The sequence below is a fragment of the Ceratotherium simum genome, chromosome 4 (genome assembly GCF_057802395.1).
Source record: "Ceratotherium simum simum isolate JZ-2026a chromosome 4, ASM5780239v1, whole genome shotgun sequence".
Classification (NCBI taxonomy): Eukaryota; Metazoa; Chordata; class Mammalia; order Perissodactyla; family Rhinocerotidae; genus Ceratotherium; species Ceratotherium simum.
This window is the reverse complement of record NC_141903.1, coordinates 77,342,762-77,368,854: the sequence shown is the minus strand read 5'-3', so window position 1 is coordinate 77,368,854 and position 26,093 is coordinate 77,342,762. Positions and strand designations below refer to the sequence as shown.

The following is a 26,093-nucleotide window of genomic DNA, read 5'->3' as shown; positions in this document are numbered from 1 at the left end:
AAGCCTTCTAGCTCCTGAACTGGAATAGGGAAGATGCAAAAGATTTTCTTCATGGTGTAAAGAGAAGGGACTCTTATATTAGTTTGTGGGGTAGTTTGTAGGATAGCTGTGTCTAGCCAGCTCTTCTCTATTCTCTCTCATTTATCCTACAATCACTATATAGGCAGAAATATTATTTAAGGTTATGATTAATCTTAAACTCTTCAATAAAAAAAGCAATATTCAGTATAGAAATCCTACTTTTTCATGGGACATAGAATTTATCCAGAAGCTATGCTTTTATTCAACTTGGGATTCATTTTTTGAAAATGCGTATTCTCTTTTGAAGGGAAGGTTTGTTTCTTTCCCCAAATGACAAGATTTGTTTTGTTTTCTATATAATATAATAAAAGTGTCAGTGTTTGCATGTTGTCAATAGCCATGACATACGGGCCTCACCTAATGAGTTAATCCCTTTCATGCCTAAATCACCCTATGCCTTTTGGATGTGATCCATCACGGATATGGTAGATAAACAATACTCAGATTATCTGAAAAACATAGCCCTCAAGCATTGAACGTAATGCTAAAACTCCAGCACACTTGTATCTCAACTAGGGAAACCTCCCTTGCAATGAAATATTAATAGAAGCATTGCTTTACTGTAGTTTTTCAAATAGACAAAAATATTTATGATATTTCTAACTCCCTATTCCTGTGACAGTTCAATCTAACACTATCTCACACTTGGACTCTTAGAGAATTTTCCTGATTGGTCACTAGGTCTAGTCTTTTTCTTTTCTGTTTCATTTTCTCAAATGTCTATATTTCAAAAATGTCAAGTGGATCCTCTCCCTCTCCAGCATTACAGTCATTCAAGGTCTCTCTCATTGCCCAAGAGAAAAGTACAGTCTCTTTAGCCTATAGTAACAGGAGTCTCCACAGTCCACCCCTGGGCCATCTTTTCATCCCCAAATTAGTTACTATTTATCCTGCATTCTGACCATACCATCTATTTACTGTTTCCTAAAATTACCTGATACTGTCATCTTTGCTCATGTAAAGAGCCCTCTGCTTTGAACTCCTCATCATTAGTTGATAAAACTCATGTGTTTGGTAAGTAATGTGGGAAACTATGGATGAGAGAGAGGTGGAAGGGGCTTATCCCTCTCCCATGATCTTCATTAGCTCCCCAAAGCTGTCCAAAATAAACCCATAATCTCAATAAAAATGATGTGCTGGATAAACACAAGTTAATTCCTCTAGAGCCCAGTGCCAACAAGATACTGCTCACTCCTTTATAGAAATTCTGGAAGCTCCCAATATGCCACCTCTTCTGTGAAGCCTTTGGAATTGCCTCTTTACAGAAGCACACCAAATTAGAATTACTCAATTCCTCATCTATGCCTTTAATGCACTTTGTCCCTACAGCCATTATAGTACTTATTTTAGAATGGAATGGTGACTTGTTTCGGTGTGTGTGGCTGATTTCCTTAATAAATTATGAATTCCTTGAGGGCAAGGACCATTTATTATTCATCCCAATATCACCAAGGCCTTGTAGAGTGCTCAGAGGATAGCAGGGACATAGTTAATATTTGTTGAATAAATGAATAAATTAATGATCATCAATGCACCATAAAATCTTATAATTATAGGAATGGATCCCCAAGCTAAATATAGCATTAAGAAGAAGAGGAATCATTATATCATCAAAAGTAGAAAATAGGGGCCGGCACAGTGGCATGGCGGTTAAGTTCGCGCCTCCGCTTTGGTGGCCGAGGGTTCTTGGGTTCCGATCCCAGGCACACACGGACGCACCGCTTGTCAAGCCATGCTGTGGCGGCGTCCCATATAAAGTAGAGGAAGATGGGCACAGATGTTAGCCCAGGGCCAATCTTCCTCAGTAAAAAGAGGAAGATTGGCATTGGATGTTAGCTCAGGGCTAATGTTCCTCAAAAACAAAAAAGGTGGAAAATAAAGGATTTATCTCATTGCTGTTTGTAGATATCCTTTTGAAAGTTATTATTAGGATTATTATTTTTTCCTTGACTTTTTTGATTCCCAAAACTAGGTGTTCAGCTTTGACCTCTCACCTGATCTGTTATATTTTGTTTGCAACCTACTATAACTCATCTTCACTTGAATTTGCTCCACTTACCTCAAATTCAAATTTCTAGGAAAAAAAAAAGTCTATCTGCTCTACCAAGGAGCATTTGATACTCTATTTGAATCTTTCTGCTATAATTCCATTACACTGACCTGAAAAATATCCAGTCAAGATGTCACTGTGAATTCATGTTTTGTCCACTGCCCTACTCCATGTACATAGCAGTTAAAGTCAAGATATAACAAGAGAAAATTAAAAAGAAGATGAACATCTTTGTGGATCAGAAATAGAGCAGGAACACAAAATGGTAAGCTGGGCTGAAGCTATGGACCTGATGTTTTCTGGATGCACAAGCTGGTGGATACAGGAGTATCTCAACTGCTGTGGTTGTGAATTGGGAACTAAAAGGTCCCACCCAACGCAGGTAGACTGAAGCAATAGCACCTGCATGAAAGGAGGCTGAAAAAGAGCTGCCACAATAGCATGAGCTTTGGCTTATAGGAATCTGGGAGCCCAAGGAGAAAGCAGATAAAGCGTCTATCTCATCAAGGACCTGGACCAAGCTGTCTAGAGTTCACAGACGATACCTGCCATATCCATATGTTACCATGGCGACAGGAGGCCCAGAACATCAAACTAGTCCTCTTTGGAGAGGAGGGCTAAGTGGAGGCAACCACAAAACCATTAGACAGAAAAAGGTAGTCAGAGAAGGACAGAGAGAGAGAATAAGCAAAGAAACAAATGCTTTCTACTCAAGATTAGCTGCAATATAAGTCTCAAAGATTGGAGGAAGACTAACAAAGACAGCTTTTAAAATCAGCAATAAAAAAGATGAATTTAATCCAAAAAAATTTTTAAAATAGAATAAACTATAAATAACTTTCATAAATATGTTAGGCTCCTTGAAAATATAAAGCAGGAGTCATCAAACTATGGCCCTACCTGTCCCTCACTTGTTTCCCCATTTTATCTATTTATTTTTACAGCTTTATTGAGATATAATTTACATGCCATAAAGTTCATCTATTTAAATTGTACAGTTCAGTGGTCTTTAGTATATTTATATAGTTGTGTAACTATCACGATAATCTAATTTTAGAACGTTTTCATCATCCCAAAAAGAAACCCCATACCCATTAGCAGTCACTCCCCATTCTCCACTTCTCTGAGCTCTAGCTAATTCCTAATCAACTTTCTGTCTCTATGGATTTGCCTATTCTGGATATTTCATATAATGGTATCATAAAATATGTGGTCTTTTGTGTTTGGCTTCTGTCACTTAGTGTAATGTTTTCAAAGTTCGTCCATATTATAGCATGTATCAGAACTGAGTTCCTTTTTATCAGGATACATGTATGGATACACCACATTTTGCTTATCCATCCATCAGTTGATGGGCATTTGGGGTGTGTTCTCTTTTGGCTACTATGAAGAATGCTGCTGTCAAAAATACAAGTTTTTGTATTAACCTCTGTTTTCATTTGTCTTGGATATATACCTAGAAGTGGAATTTCTGGGTCCTATGGTAGCTTTATGTTTAACATTTTAAGGAACTGCCAAACTGTTTTCCAAAGTGGCTGCAGTGACCTGTTTTTTAAGTAAAATTTTTTTGGAACCCAGCCATACCCACTTGTTTACGTATATTCTATGACTGCTTTCACAATGCAGAGTTGAGTATATGTCATTGCAACAGAGACCATATGGCCTGCAAAACCTAACATATTTAATATCTGGCCCTTTACAGAAAAAGTTGGACAACTGACCTTTGATATAAAGCAGTATACATCCACTTAAAACACTTAAACATAAAAACAAAAATAGACATAAACAAATAAAAGAGACAAATATGAAAATGAACTAATTTCAGAAATACTGGCTATGAAAAATATACTAGTTGAAGTTTTAAAATATCTTAATATTTGAGATAAACTCTAGATGAGACACAGAAGAAGGAATTAATGAATTAGAATCTGAAGCTAGGATTGCAAAATTCACCAAGGAAACATATAAAAAAGGGAAACTATGAAAACAAAGCTAAAAGGTGTAAGAATAGATTGCCAAAAGAAAAGAATGCAGGGAATGGAAAAAAAGCAAGATTTGAAGAGGTAGGTAATGGTTGAGAATTTTCCAGAATTAAAGAAAAAATTAAAAAATTAACATAAGTACACATAAAATAAGTATCTACATTGTAAAGGAAAAAAAAAAGCAAAAAGAGGTGAGAGAATGCTAAAAAGTCTAGTATATTAGCAAAATATAAAGTATATTTTGAAAGTTCCCATATCTGTATTTTTGAAAAACTGGATAATGAGCACCTTTTCTTTGTGTGATATTGTTGTAAGTGGCACACACCCTGTTCAAGTGTTCAGATTCCACAGTGCAAGCAGATGCAGCTAAGTTCTCTGAGAACCTAAGCTTCAAAGGCAACACACAGACTGCTACCCAGCCTCTTCTCCACTTTCCTCTGAGAAACCTGCACTTTTTACACCCCGGGTACACTTAATACCTGAGAAGGAGGGCACTTCTACTTAGTCTCCAGCTTAGTTCTTTGCGTTTCCAAGCATGCAAAAGCAGCCCTTTTTCCTGAGGCAGCTTTGTTGATTTGTAGTTTAGTTATATTTTGCCCTGCATTTTTGAACCAGATGAGCATTTCTGGATATATTAGATAGCATGATGAGAATTATATTCTCAAGTAATAAATCAAGAGTTGAAAGTAAATCCCCTTTTCTTACAAAAGCACAATTTCCTGGTTTTACAAATTACGCTAAATTTTGAGTGTTTTAGGTCAAACATTGTCAAGGGTTTTTTGTTTGTTTATAAATCACTTTTAACAATGGATAAGATGCATTATGAGAAGGAAAAGTCAATTTGTAGTTTCCTGATAGCCAAACTGTTTTCTGTTTTTGGTAAGTAGAATGATTATGATTATTTATTTACCTTACAATTGTAGGTTTGGTAAACAGATGTGATTAGTTAATGTCAGCATCAGACCTATTTGAATAACTGAAGAACTTGCATCAATCATGTCGTTAGGCCTGGAATCTTCCATATTTCTATAGAACTGTTCTCCAAGCTAATCCCTCTTGTGCAGATTAGATGTGCTGACAACAGGAGCAATTTTATATCAACACATATGTGTGGTTATGACTGCTACGTATCAGTCCCTTTACCCTCTGTATTTTGAGTGACGTTTTTGCTCCTGATATCCTTTAACTTCAGAGTTCAGTTAAACTCAATGAAATCCAAAAGAAAGGGGAGAACAGAGAAGGAGCTTCTAGTAATAAAATAAATTCTGCTGTAGTCTCCCAAAGATGGCCACTGTCAATCCCTTCTCTTTCTGAGTGTGGCCTGAGACAGCAATGACAGCTTGGCATTCTGTGGCCCTTTTGCTGCCTGACCGCTATGAACCAAATTTTCAAAGGTCAGTTTTCTAAGGTCAAATTTTCTAAGGCTCCTAATGAGATTCACTGGCCTCCTCCTTCCTTGATTGGGAGAATATGCAGTGAGAATGAGTCAGGATAAACGTATGTTTCCTGAACTAAATTTCACTATCTCAAATGGCATTTTAAACAAAGCCTTAATTTTAGGGTTTGGTTTTGATCTCTGGCAATGATAAACTCGTCTCTGCTTTTAGGCTCATTAGAATTTACTGGCTCCTGTTTGATTCATCAGCCAGTTCTTATGTGAGGAATGATTCATAGATCAGGGAAGGAAAATTAATTTGAATAAAAAGAGGAAGTAAGTGATTACAAATCCCTTTCTTATAGAAATCCCACACATGTTTCAATATTATATATAAAAATGTAAAGGGGGCTTGATTCAGCTAGCTGTGTATAACATGAATCTGAGGTATTTGGAATCTTCTGGTACTGGCATGGCCATTTCTCTCCTTGGGAACGTGTTTGAGGATGAATGCTTCCTTTTCTTCTGAGGCTCCGTTTCTTCATATTTAGAATGAACAACAATAGTGATATAAATCAAGATTCCATTGCTATTATGAAAATCATTGAAAACTTGTTATAATGAGTATTACAAAATTATCATCCCTTACATCCTAAAGTTGTGACTTTTTTTCTCCTGATATTTTAACAATTTCAAAAAGAGTTCAAAGAAACTCAATGAAATCCAAAGGAAAAGGAAAAGAAGGAAAGAACTTCTGGTAAATGCAGTACACTCTGTCTTGTGTTCTTCAAAGATGGCCGCCATCAGTTATTTCCCTCCCTTTGTGTGTGTGCTCTTCCTCACATAAAGCGGCGGAGTCTATTTCCCCACCCTATAAATCTGGACTGGCTTTGGACTTGTTTAGACCCATATAATGTGATGGAAGTGATACTGTCCCACAATGGGTCTAGCCTTTAAGAGGACGAGAGTTTCAGCTTCCTTTGTCTTGAAAGCCAGCACCGTGTAAGAAGTCCAGTTACTCTGAGACCACCATGATGTTAGCAACCCCAAGCTGGTCATGCGGAGTGACCATGTGAATAGACCTACTTGGCCAGCCTGCAGTTGTTTCAGACATCCCAGCTCTGATTCCAGACATGTGAGTGAAGAAGCCTTGTGGGTTCCAGCCTGAGTAGACACCACACAGAGCAGAAAAACTGCCTGGCCCAGATGGTAGGATTGTGAGAAATAATAAATTATTTTAAGCCACTAAGTTTTGTGGTTTATTATGTAGCAATCAGTAGCTGAAACACTCTGGGTCTAGTATCCTTATTATTCTCACATCAAAATTGTAAGTGTGTCATTGTCATTTAAATTTTGTTGCTTGCAGAAACATACATGGTTTATAAATAAAAATGGAAAAGTACAATATGATTTTTTTTTCCTAAAGCAAAATTGAGGCTTCCACTAAAGCCGAGTAAATGTAATCTTACCTAGTAACAGTACGTGCTTGAACAGGATCCAGAATGACCAATGTAACAGGTTTCACATGTCCTTGGCAGTGAGCTGCTTGTTTGCAGTCTACTCCCGGTTCCATTGCTGAAAAGAAAATAAAAAACAATGCCTAAGGACCTAAGGAAAACCCCAGAGGTTCTTATAGACAATGAACAATCTCTTCCACTTGAGCTTGAAAAATCTTTGTGAGCACAGTTCAGTCTTCCCACATTTTGCCAGTAGTGGTGGGGAAAATCCAAAATATTTAAAGAAACGTTATGGATGCTCATCCTTTGACTAGGTTTGTACCTATGACCTCAGTCTTCAAAGATTCAAATCAGAAATCCTTGAGCCTGAAAGATGGTGTGTAGTCATTTAATGTTTGTTTTCTCCATTATTGTTTTTGAAAACATTTGGGATTTGATGTTGCTCCTTAAAAACTTCCAGAACAGTGACATCAGGAGTTAGTTTCCTAAGGCTTAGAACATCCAGATAAAAAGTAAAAAATAAAACCGTAGAGTTGAGAGAAAGCTTAAATTTCTGTTTAAACTCCTGATTTACACATGTAACCAAAGAAGAAAAGGGACTGATAATTCGTGGCAGAGCTAGGTTTTTCTAGAACTCAAGTTTCCTGAATATTTTTACCTCAGTGAACTGCCGTTTACCTAGTCTCAGTTGAATCCTGATGAGGACAGGGTAATTCTCTATTCAGGCTATTTTAGTACTAAACTGTTAAACTTAATTTACATTTGTTTTCTAGATGGGCAGAGGGCATAGAGCGTGGATATGGTAGGGTTGGAAGAAAGAGTGAAGGGCTAGACTGCAGATGAGTGGCAGGTGTGAATTTACTCAGCCCTGGGGTCATAGTCATTATCATCATCACCACTACCAATTAAGACTCACCGTATGACAGACACTGTGCTAAGCATTTTGTATTTAGTATCTCAATTTTTATAAGAAATTTATGAAGCAAGTATTATTATTCCTATAGTCAGACAACAAGATCAAGGAAATGAGAGGCTTAAAAAATGTCCAAGTTTGCAAAGCTGTTAAATTGTGCAGTTGGAATTAGAACCACAGGTGACACTCAAGTTCTCAAGAGCTGCCATGACTGCTAGCACCAATACGTCACCTTCCCGTTTTGTTATCCAAACTTTCAGTGAGAAAAGTAACATGTAAACATTAAGTTAAACCTAGAGAACTGTAATTCTGTAAAAGTAATTATTAGACTACATTCCCCAGGAAGAATTTGAAGGGATCTGGGCTGGCAAATTATCCCTTCGTCTTCTGCTTTCTAAGAAAGACTGCCCCCTCTGTATGGTACTGAAACACACCTAGTTTTCCTCACTATTCTCATATGTAGTGTAGGCATACATGAAGGATTACATGTTAATTTATATGAAGTCTTTAGTACACTCTCTGGAGCATACTAAGCAGTCAATATGTGTTGGTATTTTTATTAGCATAACAACTCTTTCAGTATGTAATTGGTGCAGAATACAGTCAAATATGTAACTCCTTTGTCCTATACACTTCCTAAATGTCTCTCAAATATGCCTCCCTCTTTCTTTCTTCGTGATTATGCCTGCTGTATTAATTAGCTAGAGCTGCCATAACAAAATACCATAGACTGGGTGGCTTAAACAACTGAAGTTTATCCCTCACAGTTCTGGAGACTGAGAAGTCCCACAGCCTGGGTGTTGGCGAATTCAGTTCCTAATGAGAGCCCTCTTCCTGGCTTGTAGATGGCCATCTTCTTGCTGTGTCCTCACGTGGTAGAGACAGAGAGAGAGAAGGAGAGTTAGTTCTCTCTTGTCTCTTCTTATAAAGGCACTAATCCCATCATGAGGGCTTCACCCTCAACTTAATTTCCTCCCAAAGTATGCCTCTCCAAATACCATCACATCAAATGTTGGGGCTTCAACGTATGAATTTTGGAGGGACACAGTTCAGTCCATAGTACCTGGGTTATATCCCCCATCGTCTCATACCTAGACTATTGCAACTGTCTTGAGATTGATATTCCTTGGTTCTTGTCTGTCCCCACTCCACACTGAACCATCTAAAAGGTGAAGTTGATCCATCATTAAAATCATCCAGTACCAATCCTTAGACTGTAGGATACAAGGAAAATTCCACTACTTCCCCACACAACTCTCTATGTGGTCCAGCCATATTGAACTAGTGCTGTTGACTAAAAGTGACATGTTTTCTGATAAGTTTAGACTTAACAAACTGAATTCACTCTCATTTGCTGAGTTCATCAGTTATGGTGGTCAGGAAGGAGAGGGAACGGAATTAAAACTAATTTCTATCTTGATACCCATCGTGAATAGACTTCAGTAGGGTGTTGGTGGAAGATATGGTCAGCATGGTATATACATTTAAAGCCAGTGTCTAAGAGCATCACAGTGGCATTGTTGCTCAGGTGCATTGCATACTCTTTGACCTTCAGTGTGACCCAGAGAATCAGTGAACCTTTCTCAATTGTTTATAATTTTTGTACACAAGCTAAGTGGGTCTCCCATATATTTCCTGGCAGTTTTTCTCCAAATTAATAAAATGTTTAAATTTTAATTTTCCTGGCCTACTCTACTCTTTTAAAGGACTTTTCCCCCCTCAAATCCTTCCTTATTTATCCTGGAAAAATTACCAATGAGGCATTACTGTCTACTCCTTTGAAAGCTACATAAAACAGTGATTCATGTTTATTGCTTTGATCTAAGCACATTCATTTTTTTTAATGGATGACTAAAGTCTTCTGTTCAGCTCTTGACTGATGAAAATACAATTTCTGATTTTTTTTAATGTCTCTCTCTAAAATTTGTACAATCATGCATAACTTAACTACAGGGGTTTGTTCTGAGAAATGCATCATTAGGCAATTTCATTATTGTGTGAACATCACAGAGTGTACTTCCACAAACCTAGATGGTATAGCCTACTACACACCTAGGCTAAATGGGGCTAATGTTATGGGACCCCCATAGTATATGTGGTCCATCGTTGACCAAAATGTCATTATGCAGCGTGTGACTGTAATCAGACCATTGCCAAAGAATGTTTGTAAAACTCTACTAGAGAGTAGAAAAATCAGCTTTTCAAGGATGTTTTATCTTGGAATATTTATGGTATTGAAAACACTATATTCTGCCTTGGCCTGGTCTAGGAGCCTCCTCAATTGGTGTCAATATGCTAATCCTGTAATACACCATGGCTCTCTCTTATTGGCCAAATCCCAAATTCTTAGGTGTAAATTCCGTTCTTGATTTGCAACTTTTTCCATGTATTATTTATTGCTATTCTCATTATTCTCATTATTTAGAGATATGATTCAGTGCCTACACAGTTCTCCAAAAAATATATAGTCACAAAATAGTCAACACTTGAATCAACTGGTACAATATTAAACAGAAAATCCAGAAATAAGGAGAAATAGGATTGCTAGGACTAAGGAAATAGGAAGTGGGAGCAGGTAATCTGGGGAATTAGCAATTGCATCATGAATTTCTTTAAAAATATACAGTTGACATAATGCCTATGATCATAATGCCATGCTTAGTAGTTTACATATTATAAAACTCCGAAAGTTGAATAGAGGAAAATGGGCATTTTTTGTAATAAGTTGTTTCCTTTCAGAAGAACGCCAGATCAAAGGTGAAGTTTGAATTTCATTGGGCCGGAAGGCAATAACAAATTTGGTCTGATCCATTCACAAAAGCACTCTTTCAGTTGCCTTATCAAAACTGAAATGGCCTGCCTCATAAAAGATCACTTTCCTTACAACCAGTTGCAAGAAGCCATTCCTTCCAACTAATAGGATGTCTCTGTTCCTTCCTGCACTTCAAGGTCACTATGTCCCTACTTAATAATTTTTCCTATTTTTAAATCTGTGCTTTTTGCTTCCACCACCCTTTTCCTATCTATGTTACTGTGGTTACCATTTCTCATGATATCCTCCCTTCCTAGGTCACCATTTCCCTCTCCACATCCCTCTCTGAACACAACATCCCTCTGCCCCCTCTCCCAGTTCCTCACTCCGACTTGTTCTTTCTCCTCACTGTGACATCGTTCCACCCTGTGATTGGACATTCCAAGGATATTTTCACTAGCTCCCTTGATTTCCTCACCAACTTGGCTCCCTCCTTAAGCAATTTTGCCAATCACCAGTCCAGTCTGTGCCACACAGTTCTCTTCTTTTTCCAGCCAACTAGTGCTACTCTGTAATAGATACTGCTGTAATTTATTCTAAGTAGCCTTAACTGGGCCATCTCTGCTTCTCAGATATCCTTTGGACTATCTTTAATTGGTTCTTAAGTCATCTTTGAAACAGTGGACTAAGTCCACTGCCCTTAAGTCCTGTGCTTAATACCTTCTATTCTCACTCTCCTACAAAATATGAAAATGACATGATGTTATCTCATTCAGCTTTCCTTATTTTCATCTGATCATTTGTCTTTGTTGTCTCCCTTCTGTCAACCAAAATAACCAATAACCACTATAGATAAGAGAGATAAACTGAGTTTTACTTGAGCCAAATTGAGGATTATAATCTGGGAAGGCCTTTTCCAGAAAGGAAAAAAACATTCCAGAGAAGCATAGTTTTCAGTACAGTCTTATACCTTTTTAGCACAAAGAACATAACGTTAAACATACCAGGATACGTTTTCATCAAAGTTTCAAAGAGGTATTTAGTTGCAGATTAGCAGGTCAACATGACCGTGATGTTGGGAAAGGGACTAATTGGGCCTTACCAATAGGGTGTTACCAGTAGGGCGTAGGAGGGGAAGTATGCATTCTTAGTAGAGTGTGTGGCAGATGTGCCATGTATATTTGATAGGCCATAAATCAGGCTTTTTTAGTTCAAGCCAAATCAGTTTTGAACCCGAATAATGTGAAAATTTCTTGTCACTTATTTTCCTAACCTTGAAGCCAGTGTAATTTCTTTTACTCCACAGTCATAGACTTTCAGGTCAGTAGTCGTCAAAACTGACTGATTATCAAAATCACACTTTCAGAAATTATGCTTGGATGAGACTTACTGAATTCGAATCTCCAGTGATGAAGTCCACATATCTGTATAATTTTAAAGTTTCTCATTGTTTTCTGATTTGTGGGTACTACTGTAGATTCTCTATCATATTTTAGTGTCCAGCCCCTTCTCTCCACTGTGGGAGCCGCTCCTCTGCCATTCCCCTGCCTCAGGCCTTCATTTCCTCTCTCTGTAACAACAGTTACCTAACTGGGATCCCTGCCTCCAGCCTTCTCTCCTCCAATCTGTTTACTTTCCTATGAGATTAAGCTCTGTTTTGATTGGGCCACACCTCTTCTCAGAAATTTTAAATGGTTTTCCATTTCCTGTAAAATAATCCTTTCTTACTTAACCTGGCTGTCAAAATCCCTTTGTGACCTAGAGCTACAAACATTCTTCTCACCACTCACCTTCATGGACCTTTACCTCCAGTCAAAAGGAATCATTTACACTAAATTATGCATTTGCCTTTTTGCCTCTCTTTATGCTGTCACCACTACCTTAACCTCAATATTTACATGTTTAAAAATAGCTCATCTTCAAGGTCCAGCTGAAATCCCTTCTTCCTCACAAAGGCCTCCCTGACACCATTGACAGAAAGTAACTGCTGCTGTCCCTGGATTTTTATGTAACTTGATCTCTCTCTTCTAATACTAATCTTCTGCCTTTTATTATAGGGTGTGTGTGTGTATATATGTAATATTTGAAAGAAGATCCATATGTAATTCGTCCTTCTATCTATCACGTGTTATCTAATACATTTTTGATGTTTGCTAAAGAAATATATTTCTTGCATAACAACCAATAGCCAAAGTTTATATAAAACTGTTCCAATTGTTCTGCATTTCAACCGTTAAATCCTCACTGAATCCACAAAACCTAATTTGGGAGATACTAATATTATTCTCATTTTACAGATGAGGAAATTGTGTTTCAGAGCAGTTAAGTAACTTACCAAGGTCACACAGCTAGTAAATGGCCCTCAAGTAATCTGGCTCCAGAGTCCAGGCTCATAACCACTCTATTATTCTGCCTTTTTAATAAATAAATCCCACTCAGTCAAGCTCAATGCATGCTTTTTTAAAAAAAATGTAATTGGCTTAGGGCCCATATTCAAAACAGATCTTTTTCTTTTAATTAATTTGACAGAAGCAAATTATAAAATTTAGTATAAATAACTTTCAGGAAAACAAATGACGTGATTTATAATTAGGATGTATCAACTTCCAGAAAGAAGTAGAAATTGGGTTCTAGGAAAGACTAAAGGTTTTGAAGAGCAATTTAAAGCCCTATAGTACAGTTTTATAAAGACAGTGTAAATCAGTAAGGTTGTAAATTTACAAGTAATTGAAATGAACAATTTTTTATCTTTACACTCAGCTAATTATATAATTTCCAAGAAGTATGGTGGTTTCCTTCTCTCCGTCATTTTTCTCCCCTAATGCCAGAGTATTTGCACATAAACACTTAATCTATGGTTATATTATAGCTGCTTTACCACCGTGAAAAAAAATAATTGTTTACAAATGTGTTTCACAAACTCTGTAACAGAATAAACTCCATCTGGTTACAAAAAAACAAACATAGAAATAAACAAAAGATGTAGCAGGATCTGTCTAGCCTATTAAAGATGGAATTGAATAGTAAAAATAGTTCCATTTGGGGTCTTGGGAAGCACAGTGACCAAAAAACTGTGTGGTTGCTCATTCATTGGTCTTACCTTCTAGCGCCAAACCCATGGTACCTAGAGTTAGATAAAATTCCAATGCTCTCACTCTTAAAAAAAAAAAAAGTGGAAACATATGGTTTTGAGCCCAGGGCAAAAATAAGCTGTAGCATCTACCTTACATTTGCTACCAATATGAGACACTTGTGAACCAGTCTCACCATTAACAGTTTGAATTCCAAATGAAAGAGGAGCAAAAGAAAAAAGCTGGAATTAAAATCTTACACATTTTAAGGTCTACACACGACATTGACAAAGAAATATACAAAGAAAATTTTAATGGTATATCATTGGGTACAAATCACTTTGATCAAATTACTTTAATCACTAATATACAAATATTGTCAATGTAGATATTATTTCTTTTGGACAGTCTCCTTCTCCCTGGGTCATACACATGGCATTCAATCTGGGGATTGCCTTTCTTTCTTAACACAATGGTTCCCCTTTCTTTTCTCTGTAAGGGCTTGGTCCAAGGTTTTAGTAAGAATTAGCAATAAAATATTAGTTCACTCCCCTATGCATGGAAATCTCTGCCACACCTGCAGGTACTGTGCCATTGTTTAAATGAATGATGATAAGCCTTTATTATACAACAAGGTATCATACCACTTCATGGTCTGTAATTGTTGTATATTCCTGAAAACAGCTCTGTATGTGGGTTTCGTATTGTTTTCTCTGTTTACGGGTAGAGTTATTTAACAACAGAGAGTAACTAATATCCCCAAAGCTTTTGGGAGATGTATAACATTATTTTAAAGACCAAACAATACCCTGATAATCTGATAACTTTGGGGAGAAGAGATGCAATTAATCATATTGACAGAGAGGAAACAAAGTAAACTTTGAACTCCAGTAGACTTCTCAGAATAGTGACGTGGCAGGGGAAATAAAAATAAAATAAAATTTTAAATTTATGTTACAGTTTTATAATGTGATGGCTAGAGAACCAAATTAAAGAAAGGAAATAAGTGTTGAGGTCAGTTGACATCTGTCCAAATTGAGAGTCTACCAGAAAACAGTTCTGGGAACTGACATATTTAACACATTGTAAAAATATTTTCTTGAACGCATAGAGTTATCTTTAGTGTTAATTTTTCTGAGACATTGTGTCAGAATTGACTCAAGACTTCAGTGTTGAGTTTAAGCCTATTAAATCTTAATGACTGCTGTGCGATGTCCTATCAAACTATCTATAAAACATAACAAGCTACCATGGCCAAATACATAGTAACCTAATTTCCAAAAGTTATGAGGCTGTCTAATAAGATTCAAAATATAGATGTAGGCAGGTTGAAAGATGTGTTTTACATTTTCATTGTATTATAAAAGCTACGTGTGTTGGAAATTGATGTTAGCCGCCTGAGCTTGCCTGGAGATGAGTGTTTTGAACTCTTTAATGGCTGTGTAACTGGTAGTATAGTTAGAAAACTAGGTTAAGCAGGTCTTCAGTTGTTAGTTGGCTGACTTCCTGTTTGTTTTAGAACTCTGATCTTCTAAAAACTTTTGTCATAATGTCATTTTGTGAAACATTTATGAAGTGTGTTAACAATTACTGTGTTGGCTGTGAACCCAAATGGTAATTCTCCTTTCCGTGGTTCCAAGACATGTTCCTCACAAGAAGAAAACAGACCATTTAACCTTTTCCTTAAGAATCACAGACCTATTTGACCCCCCTCAGTAGGATATTATCTGGCAACTTTGAAGTACATGGTTCAAATGGAATTACTCTAACAGTTCATGCAAGGTCCATGTGGGTATGTCTCATCTAACTTGATTATTCTCCTTAGATTCAAAATTATAGCCTGCAAATTGAAAATTATATATAGCTTTTGCAAGGCGAGACCATAATTCTAGGTTTGTACTCTTTTTTTTTTTCAATCCCAATAAATCTCACACAAAGTAAGCCTGACACTGGACTGACTGTCCTTTAGCATCCAGGAGAGCCCTGAGTCAGCCGCTGACACAGTACTGCTTTTTAGGTTCTGAACAGACCTTGAGACTCCTCTGAGAATTTGCTCACATTCTTCCTCTTTACCCCTGGAAAATATACTCCAGGCCAATACTGACTCTCTTCTCTGCCTGCAGAGCCAATATCTCACCTGTGCAGATCCTTCCAAATTAGGCTTGCCTCCTTCATATATCAGTAAGGGTCAGGGTAAATCCATGCTAGAAGGTGGTAGGTGTAGGCCTCCACTATGGTTATGTTTACTGTACCTACCTTATGTCTAAGATATCCTCCAAGCTACTTAAATTACCTTCTAGAGCAGACGTTTACAAATTGTGGGTCACAACACATTGTTGAGTCTCATTGCCGGCATTTTTAAGTGGGATGGGATTGGGATGGGTGGGATGGGATGGGACAGAGTAGGATAGGATAGGATAGGATAGAAAAAATAGAATAGAGTAGAGTAGAAAAGAATAGAGCAGAATAGAAAGAATGGAATGGAAAATATCAAAGGGACGAGAATAAAAGACTCTGAGAGGTCCATTTTAAATAGGTTGGTCAGGGGCCGGCCCCGTGGCTTAGCGGTTAGGTGCGTGCGCTCCGCTGCCGGCGGCCCGGGTTCGGATCCCGGGTGCGCACTGAGGCACCACTCCTCCGGCCATGCTGAGGCCGCGTCCCACATACAGCAACTGGAAGGATGTGCAGCTATGACAGACAACTATGTACTGGGGCTTTGGGGGAAAAATAAATAAATAAAATCTTTAAAAAAAAAAAATAAATAGGTTGGTCAGGAAGTTTTCAGTGACAGTTGGATGTGATGGAACTTGGAGTCTGCATACTGAAAGCAACCCTCCTCCAAGTGTGATCTTTAGATTATGTCAGGTAAACAGAAGGGTTCTATAGCCAAATAAGTCTGGGAAATTCAGGTACAAAAAAAGTTAAACATGTTTCTTTATTATGTGATATTTTGGCACTTCAAATGTGCATGCAGGGGCTATCTGTAGCCATGCACCATTTCGCTAACTTGACTAAGGTTGTGATAGTGATGAGGATGAGGATGATAGCAGGTAAGGCTTGTTGAGCACTTGTGCCTTTTGCCGGGCTCTGTGCTGACTGCTTTATGTGTGTGGCTTCCCCCACATTTGGGGCAGCATATGAGGGAAAATGAGGCATGGGGTAAATCTATGTTGATGGTGGTACTAGTGCTCAAAAGGAAGAAAAAGTTTGAGAGGAAGGATACTAAATTCAGCTTTGAGTGAAGTGAGTTTGAGATGCTTCAGGGATCCCCAGGCCTGGAGTCCTGGAGGTCAGTAGAGATGGAGACGCATATTTGGAAATTGTTGGCTCTAAAATGCTCATTGAAAGAAGGTGACCCTAGAGATGATGAATTTAGTGAGGATGGCTAAATAAAGTGAAAAACCTGGCACGTAACGGAGAGTGGAGATATACAAAGTCTAGCCTGCCGCCACAAACATTTGCAGCTATATCTGGATACAGAGCCATAGGACTTACAGTGGGTTCCTTGTTATCCTTATGGATATCCTTATCTCCTTTTTAACAGATTTTGGGATGTGTTGAAGGACTGAAGCAAAAAAGCAAATTCTAAAATTGGAACCAAGTATAGGACTAGTGATCAAAGGTTAGGAATATAAACTACTCACATGAAGTGTGGAGTGTTTCTTTGAACAATTTGCGAATCCAATCCATAAGTTTGTATCTGTTCCACCCACAGCACCCTAATGCTAATTTGACAGTTCTGTGAAATATGTGCCCTGTTGTATTCTTCTCTGATGTTAGGTTTATTTGCTGAGCCCGCTGATGGGTGACTATGCATTGTGGGATTAGTGTTAAAACTGTTAGGAAAGCTCAAGAACATAATTATTATTTTCTCACCAAGAAATGGGTCAGATCAATGAAACTTCTTTGCCTCCAAGTGTTACTGCGCAAGGGGCACGATCTGCTCGCCGCAAAACAAAAGCCAATCATCAAGAGGCAAGATGTTGGCAGAGAAGGGGCATTTATTAAGTGATAAGCTAACAAATTGGAAGATGGGGGGACTAGTATCCTAAAGAACCATGTTGGGGGGGCACAGAATCTTGAAGCAGTTATATAGGCCAGTTATATAGGGTTATAGCAGAGGGGGGTTAGGATTGTTGAACCTCTGGTGTTACAGACTGGGAGTCGCCACACCAGATCTTTCAGCCATCGTTGATGATGGCTATCAGCATAGACTCTCTTTCCGGGGGTTATCATATTCCTAAGGAACTCAAAAGAACAGTTATTGTCTTATCGCAGCTGGGAGGTACATACACAAGCAGAGGTCATAAAATCTACAGAGCAGGTAGATCTCCTGGCGGGTGCATATCTAGCTGGGTTAGTTAATCAGAGGTCATTCAAAGTTACAATATGGTTCCTTTTCTACAATATGGCTTCCCTTATGTCAACCTTGTGTTGAGCTGGTATCACAAGTATCTGTTAATTTCAGAAGAAAGGCCCATATTTTAGAAATGAGGCCTTTTGACACTTTTTGTTCAATTACTATTTTTCTAATTTAAAAATAATGCATGCCTGTTGTTGGAAATAGACCCATAAATATCTTAAATCCACACTATTTCACAGTTGTGTTCCTTGTTTTACGTTGATGAGTTTGTTTTGCTAGCACATCCCAATTGTTAGAATCAGAAGGTCAGTGAGGTAAAATTAAAACAAGTACTTTAGAAGATTGTAAACACAGAATAAATTTCAGCCTCATGTAAATGAGGTGTGATTTCCATAATAAAGCCATTCTTGTTGTCACTGGTGCAGAGCAATAAAGCCCAGGCTGCAGTTACAAAGAAAAGAGATAATACAGCACCATACTTTCTTTAAAAATGGCAAATTCATTGAAATCATATTTTCCACCAAAAAATAAAAGAATTTTATGTATTCTCAATGGACTCTACTAATTCCCGTAAGTTGACTTTCTTACTAATAGTGGTGCTAAATGACACATCCACTTGCTGGTTTTTTTGCTTTCCACTAACTAATTTCTTTCACTAAAACCTTTTCAAACTGCTTTGTTTTTCACATTAGTGACTCCTTGCTAATTTGAGTATTTAAATTAAGTACTTTGAAGATTCGATTTTTTTCTCTCCCTATAGTGGAAGGAACTTCATCTGGACACAAACCTGCCTTTTTTTAGCAAGGCTTTATTTTTTTAATTGTAGTAAAATATACATAACATAAAATTTACCATGTTAACCATTTTTAAGTGTGCAATTCAGTGGCAATAAGTCCATTCACAATGCTGTGCAACCATCACCACTATCCATTTCCAGAACTTTTTCATCATTTCCAGAACTTTTTCATCATCCCAAACATAAACTCTGTACCCACTAAATAGTAACTCCCTTATTCCCCCTCCTCCCTGCCCCTGGTGACCTTTATTCTACTCTCTGTCTATGAATTTGCCTGTTCTAGGCACCTCATACAAGTGGATTCATAGAATATTTGTCCTTTTGTGCCTGGCTTATTTTATTTAACATTTGTTTTCAAGGTTCATCCATGTTGTAGCATTTGTCAGAATTTCATTCGTTTTTAAGGCTGAGTAGTATTCCATTGCATGTGTATACCATATTTTGTTTATCCATTCATCTGTTGGGGGACATTTAGGTTGTTTCCACCTTTTGGCCACTGTGAATGATGCAGCCATGAACATTGATGTACAGTTCTCTGAGTCTCTGCCTGCAATTATTTTGAGTATATACTTAGAAGTGAAATTTCTAGATTATATAGTAATTCTATATTTAACTTTTTGAGGTACCACCAAGCTGTTTTACACAGCAGCTGCACCAGTTTACATTCCCATGAGCAATGCACAGGGGTTCCAATTTCTCCATATCCTTGCCAACATTTGTAATTTTCTAGTTTTTTGGTGATAGCCATCCTACTGGCTATGAAGTGGTATCTCATTGTGGTTTTGATTTGCATTTCCCTAATGACTAGTGATGGTGAGCATCTTTTCTTGTGCTCATTGGCCATTTATATATCTTCTTAGGAGAAATATCTATTAAAGTCCTTTGTCCATTTTTGAATTGGATTGTTTATTTTTCATTGTGGAGTTATAGGAGTTCCTTATATATTCTAGATAGCACAGCCTTTTATATACATACCCTTATTCCTTGGGCATAATACTATGTTTTTAGGGCTTCCTTTTAGTGAGAACATTGAAATGATTCTGTTTTCTGTTAACTAATTCACCCCTAAACATAAGTGTCTAACATTACCAATTATAAATGCCTGCTTCGGTAAGCATTGACTTACAGAGACAACAGAAAAGTTACTAATAGTTCACCAAATGTGAAATGTCAGCTTACAAAATATGAAACTAAAATGATTTTCATTAAATGGAGCATTAATTTTCAATTTGCCAAATGGAATTCATAGCAGCTGTTAAACAACAACATGCCCCTCCCCCTACTTCCATCTCCATCACTCACTCCCAGCACCGCTCTCCCTTTCGTCATTGTTACTCTAGGCCCCAAAGAGGGTGAGAGGTGCCTCCTCAGAGGAAGATTAACCGTAAAGCTGATGAAACTTAAGTTTGAGGGCCTCGCACTTGCAGGGGCCCTTTCTAAGATCTTATACCTAATTATGCTTTTGCAATTTTTGTTTTTTAAAGAAGCCTCTCCAAGTTTTATAAATTTCAGGCCCACAGAATCCAGATGTGCGTCTGGATGTTTCTTCCATCTGAAATCATGTCGTTGCTGCACGGCTGGAAAACCAGCTTGGGGTCTGTTGTTCAGTACACAGAGTTATTTCTGACTGGCTTTCTTCCTTGCAGAGTTTCTGGTCTGGGGTGCCAAGCTGCCACACTTGTCTGCAGAGTTCCAGAAAAACATGGGCCATGGGTGTTTCTGGTCCGCCCCAGTATGCTGTTTTGGCTTCCCCACTGAGGTTTGTCAGCACACAGCACTTGTTTGGCTCCAGGCACTTAGGAACATGCAGGCCAAATTCTGAAAATTTAGTTCCTGGTTGTTCATGCAAAATATGCATGTCCTTTTGTACTCTGCACAGAGCCATAAATAGAATCTTGTACTTACACAGTGGGAGCAAAGAATGTAATCGCCAGACTTGAGACCTAATCTTTGAAAAATTTTGTGAGCACAGCTTAGGCAGTTTCCTAAATATTAGGGTATCTTGTCAGAAGTAAAAATGAGCTTTCTGGCCCTTTATCAAATTATATGATTTCATTAAACAAAAATGAAATTTTATAAAAATTAAGTAAATCTTATATTCTCTCCTGTCCTGCTGTAAGGCATTAATAACAAAGGAATTATTCATCTGTATAAAATGTGTTATATTATTCTTATTTTCTCTGCGCAGTTATAATGCTAACTACTCATACGCCTGTCTATGAAGGGTATATCTGACCAGATATCAGCATCGTCTCCTTCTAAAGACTTTTTTCTTCTCAAAAAAAAATTGCTCAGGTTCCCTCTTCCTCTTCCTTGCCCCGCTCCCTTTCTTTCCTTTCTCTTCTTGTTTTTTCCTTTCCCTTCCCTTCCTTAACAATTCCGTCCTAAAGCCATTAGTTGGTATGGAGCAAGGTACACATCCACAGGAAGGTGTTCAAGCATGAAGGGTCGGAACCCAGTCACTGTGAGAGGGCATCCTTGTGAGGGGTGGGGTGCAGCCTAGCATGAGGTGTCAGGACCTGAGTGAGTTTGGGAGGCCATCTGTGCAAGGGAAGGGAGGACAGCGATGGGAGATTGGTTACAATCAAACAGGGCAGTTGATTAAATAGGTACATGAAGAGTAATGAGAAATAGATTTCTTAACAACAGAGATGGGAGTTACAAAAATGTAGAGGGAGAAAATTGGAATTAACTCTGAAGTGTTCTATTGGAATTGGAAGTATTGGTGTGAACTAATGATTTTCATTATATAGAAATAGATATAGAAATACAGTTGTAAATGTGTGTGTGTATGCCTATGTGTACATACATATATTCTCCAGCTCTGTTTACTGTTTACTTTAGGAGCAGCAACACCCCCGTAGCAATGAGCATACCTAGCCCCAGATCTTGATTTCTAAATGCCATTCTCCCCTAAAAGAAACTGGACTGGGACAGGGAAGGTACAAGATGAGTCTGAAACATCTTGTTGGGCCAAAGAGCAAAGAAGTCCTCACAGAATGATGAGGACATAACAAAAAGCAAAGAAACTATCTTGAAGGGGCTCCCTCTAATCAAACTTAGGACAATTTGAGCATCAAAATAAATGACAGTAATGGGTAATAACCCATTAAATAAATTGAGAATCTATGAGTCCATATTATAAAAATAAATAAGTGAATAAACCAAACATTTGAGAAGGGAAAAGATATTTACCTAGTTTCAAAGTAATGCCACACAGATACTTATTAATTACAAAGGGGAACAGACTAACTTTACAATGGAAAATCCGTGCAGCCACTACCTTAATCAAGGGACCCAAATGAGCATTCTAAGTCATGGGACAAATTAATTCTTGTGCCACCCAATAGAATACTATGAAAAGAACCCAGCCTCACTTCTGTGTTTTCTGCCAAAGTTTATAATCTGAATCATGAGAAAACATAAGACAAACTCAAATTTAAGGATACTCTGCAAGAAAAAGTGGCTGATAATCTTCCAAAGTGTCAGAGTCACAAAAGCCAAAGACACGTGGAGGAACCATTTGGGTTTTAAGGAGACTACAGGAACTTGTCAGCTGGATCCTTCTGCTACAAAGGAAATTATTGGAATAATTGACAAATCTTGAATAGGATCTGAGGATGGTACTAACATATCGATGTTAATTTCCTGATTTGATGACTGTATTGTGTTTATGTAGGAGAAGATACACATGAATGTATTCAGAGAGTGATGGGGGCTCAGGTTGGCAACTTTTAAATGGTTGAGGAAAAAAACTTTGTCATACTGTAGTTGTAACTTTTCTGTAAGTTTGAGATTATTTCAAAATAAAATAAAATTTTTAAATTGCTAAAGTTGTATTTGATTGTTCAAATTTCCACAGTGCATGTGAATTTTAGGCATTAATTGATGGTGGGTTTATATGGACTTTGAGGTCTGTCATGAGAGTTGTTAGTGGTGTAGTCCATCCTGATGTCTTTCAGCAGCTTGAAAGTGTGTTTATTTGCAGCTGCTAAAATCTGATGCACTTTGGAAATCTTATAGAGCTTGTCATTTAAATATTAAAATCCCCTCTTTAAGGATGTTATACTAAAACCCAAATATCAAAGACATGTGGGAAGGATGAAGTCCCTTGACCCTGAAGAAATCTGTTCTGAAAACTATTGAAGCAAATTACACAAGAAAATGATGCGTGGAATAAGCTTAGTGTTGACAGCAGTGACTCCATCACTTATCTTTGCTCTCAACCTTAGCAATAAAGTTTGGTGTCTTCTCAGTCATAAAGAGATGAGTACATTTTTTTTCATCACATACAAACAAGTTTTTATATCATTCTGTTTTAAAATGTAGGGTTGGACTACACTAATTTTGGGGGCACACCACTGCCTACCATTTTCTGGTGGAGCGCTCTTTTAAGGAGATTCACACACTCAGTCTCCCCTGGGATTGAAATGTGATTGCATCTCCACAGTTGTTCGTGGCACTTCCTGAACGGTCCAGCAGGTGGTAGTCTAGGAGAGGAACAGTTCTCATCCTTCCCATCCCCCTGCCTACCACCCAAACAGAAAGAATTGTGGACTCAGCAATGTGCCTTCTCTTCTCTGGCATAAGAATGGGATTTCCGAGGTTGTTCTTTCAAAATGGGTACTTAGGCATGGAGAGTATCACAAGAAAGAAGCCAAAAATAATTTTGTATACAGATGTGACTATGCAGTATTCTGAAGCTCAAAAATTCTTCTTTTTTTTATGATTTCTAGAAATTCCACTGGTTTTATATCTCTTTGCCCTGATTTCTATGACATGGCTTTGGGGAGGCCTGCACATGGCTTACAGACACTTCTGGATGTTGGTCCTCTATGTCATTTTCAACAGTCTGCAGGTAAGCTTCATAGTTTTGGTTACTGATGGTGCACACGTATCCTAATGAACACATGGCATGGAGTTTCACTGTAAAGGAATCAAGTTCCACACCTTGGTGAATTCGTGCACACAATAACATCACACAGAGTTGTAGAATAAAATGACAGGGGATAAATCATTAACACCTGAAATATGGCTGGGCTTCCAACTTGCTGATTATACAAATAGGGAAGACATAAATATTTACCTTCCTTCATTTTGACAACATCTAACTACGAAAACATATTTCTTTTTCAGCAAGTCTGATGTTTATAAACTTTGCAAATGGCAGCCATGGAGGACCTATACACATATTTGGACTGTGGCTGTGTCTGGAAATTAGATCAATTGATAGCAGTGTTCGAGCAGTCCCCTCTTAAGTCTGGTGCTTAGTGAAATGAGAGTGTTTTGGTTCACTCAAAAATTATTGACATCCTCTATGTCTGGCAAAGCCTAGCTTAAATTAGTTTTGTGAGCGTGCTTGGATAGCATAACTAGAAATTATATAACTGTAGCAAAAATTAAAGCTGGCTTTTTTAGTGCTTTTGTTAAATGGAAAAAAGGTTGCACCCTAAAATTAACAAATGGAACAAATGAACTCGTTTTCCTTATTTTCCAAAGTGAAAAAGTCTGTCCTAGACCAAAATAATTTCTTGAATTTACCAGAGCTATCTCTAAACGGTCCTTATTTTGACTACCATCTTGCGAGGAACATATGTAGAAAAACATATTAGGGTTATAGCATACAACTGAAATGTGACTCAAAGCATGTTTAAGTTTGGTTTTTAGGAGAAAAATTCTTTAGTGAGATTGTATCTTACAGCAGGGTGCCTAATCAAAGCATAATATTGATTTAGGAAGGGAAAAAAGACAAAGTAACGTAAAAGCTTGGAATCCACTTGATCTGAATTGATACGTAGACATCTCTCTAAAGATGTAGTTTTAACTGAGCACATCCTCCTGGCACAGTGTGCTAGTGCTGCCAGAACCAGGGTGGAGATGGTAGCCCTGCTCCTGTAGGATCTGATGATTCAAGGAAGTAAACAAACAATTAGCTATAAGAGTATATGATGGCAAGTGCCATGTAAACATGTGTTATGAGAGCTGAGTGAAGGGCCTGTTTACTCCTGCCCGTGCTAGCATTTGAGCTGAGCCCCTAAAGTGAGCCACTCAGATCACAGGCCTTGTCTTGGTCACCTTTGAATCCCTGGGCCCTAGTGGAACTAACACCAAGGTCCACACTGACAGCCTACAGATGTATTTTATTTGGTGGATATACATGGTACATAGAACAGTGTTTTAGGTTTTTCAATATTTGCTGGAAACTTTTAAAATTGAGAAATTTCACATAAAAACCTGAATTTCTGACTTTTCTTTGCTGGCAATACTTGCATGGCAGCAATTTTCAAGTCCTGAGTGGATGCTGCCCCCTTTAGGTGGGTCGTGTGACTTCATGACACCTGATAGACTTCATTCATTCATTTTACCTGCATCTGAGTTTGTGACACCTTTAATGTGTATTAAATAAGTGATGAGTGTATAGTTAGAGATGGGTATTTCAGGCAGAGAAAACAGTGTTAGCTTGGGCCGCAAAAAGGAGATTTTTAGCTAAGGGTGTGGGGGAGGAAGAAAGGTTTTGCAGTTAGAAAGGTAGTGGTGGGAGAGGAGACAGAAGGGTAGGTTGGCCTCAATGACATGTTACCATGCTTGGGATGGGCTGTGCAACTTCAGCCTTTAAGCAATGGGAAGCTATCAAAGGCAGTGTTTTTGTTTGTTTTGTTCTGATTTGTTTTTTAAATTTTGTTGGTTTTTAAAGTTTTTAAATTTTGAATGGGAATGACATGTTCATACCTACTTTTTAGAAGGATAACTGGAAACATTTAGGAGGGTATTGAAAAGAAGAACAGCTCCAGAGAGGTAGGCTATTGTCATATCCCAGCCTATAATGTTCTGGCTGGAAATAGAGACTAGATGTTTGAGAGTTGTTTTAGAGATAAATATTAATGAAATTTGGTTAACCAATTAAATGTAGGACTGTAGAGTGCGAGAGAACAACGTCACTTAGAAATGCCAGGCTTGGGTGAACAGCTGGGTACCGACACCCATAGTCAACATGGAGATCACATCAAGAGCTGGGTTCTAGAGAATATGCAGTGAAGTTGGTGAGATTTGGGAGACATTGGTAAAGCTACCAATGTTTTAGTAACTAGGTATAGGGAGAGGGCTAGTAAAAGAGACTGTTAATGAAAGAGAACCAGGATAGGGCGGTTTGGAGTTGCTCATAGAAAACAAAGCTTCAAAAGAAAATAGCACCTAACTCTCTCAAGTATAGCTGAGAAGTTTAATAGGATGAGAACTGAGGAGCAATGCGTCTC

General features: G+C 37.9%; 1 protein-coding gene across 6 annotated transcripts in view; it reads left to right on the top strand.

Annotated features, from left to right (window-relative positions):
• Positions 1-26,093, top strand: part of ADGRV1 (adhesion G protein-coupled receptor V1) — a 519,382-nt gene that overhangs the window by 434,102 nt on the left and 59,187 nt on the right. For all 6 annotated transcript variants that reach the window (XR_015552022.1, XR_015552021.1, XM_087430056.1 and 3 more), the window contains one exon: positions 23,577-23,698. Coding sequence is in view for 4 of the 6 variants with exons in the window: in XM_087430056.1 (XP_087286182.1) it covers positions 23,577-23,698 (122 nt within the window). In the remaining 2 variants the exon portion in view is untranslated. The remainder of the gene's footprint in view (positions 1-23,576; positions 23,699-26,093) is intronic.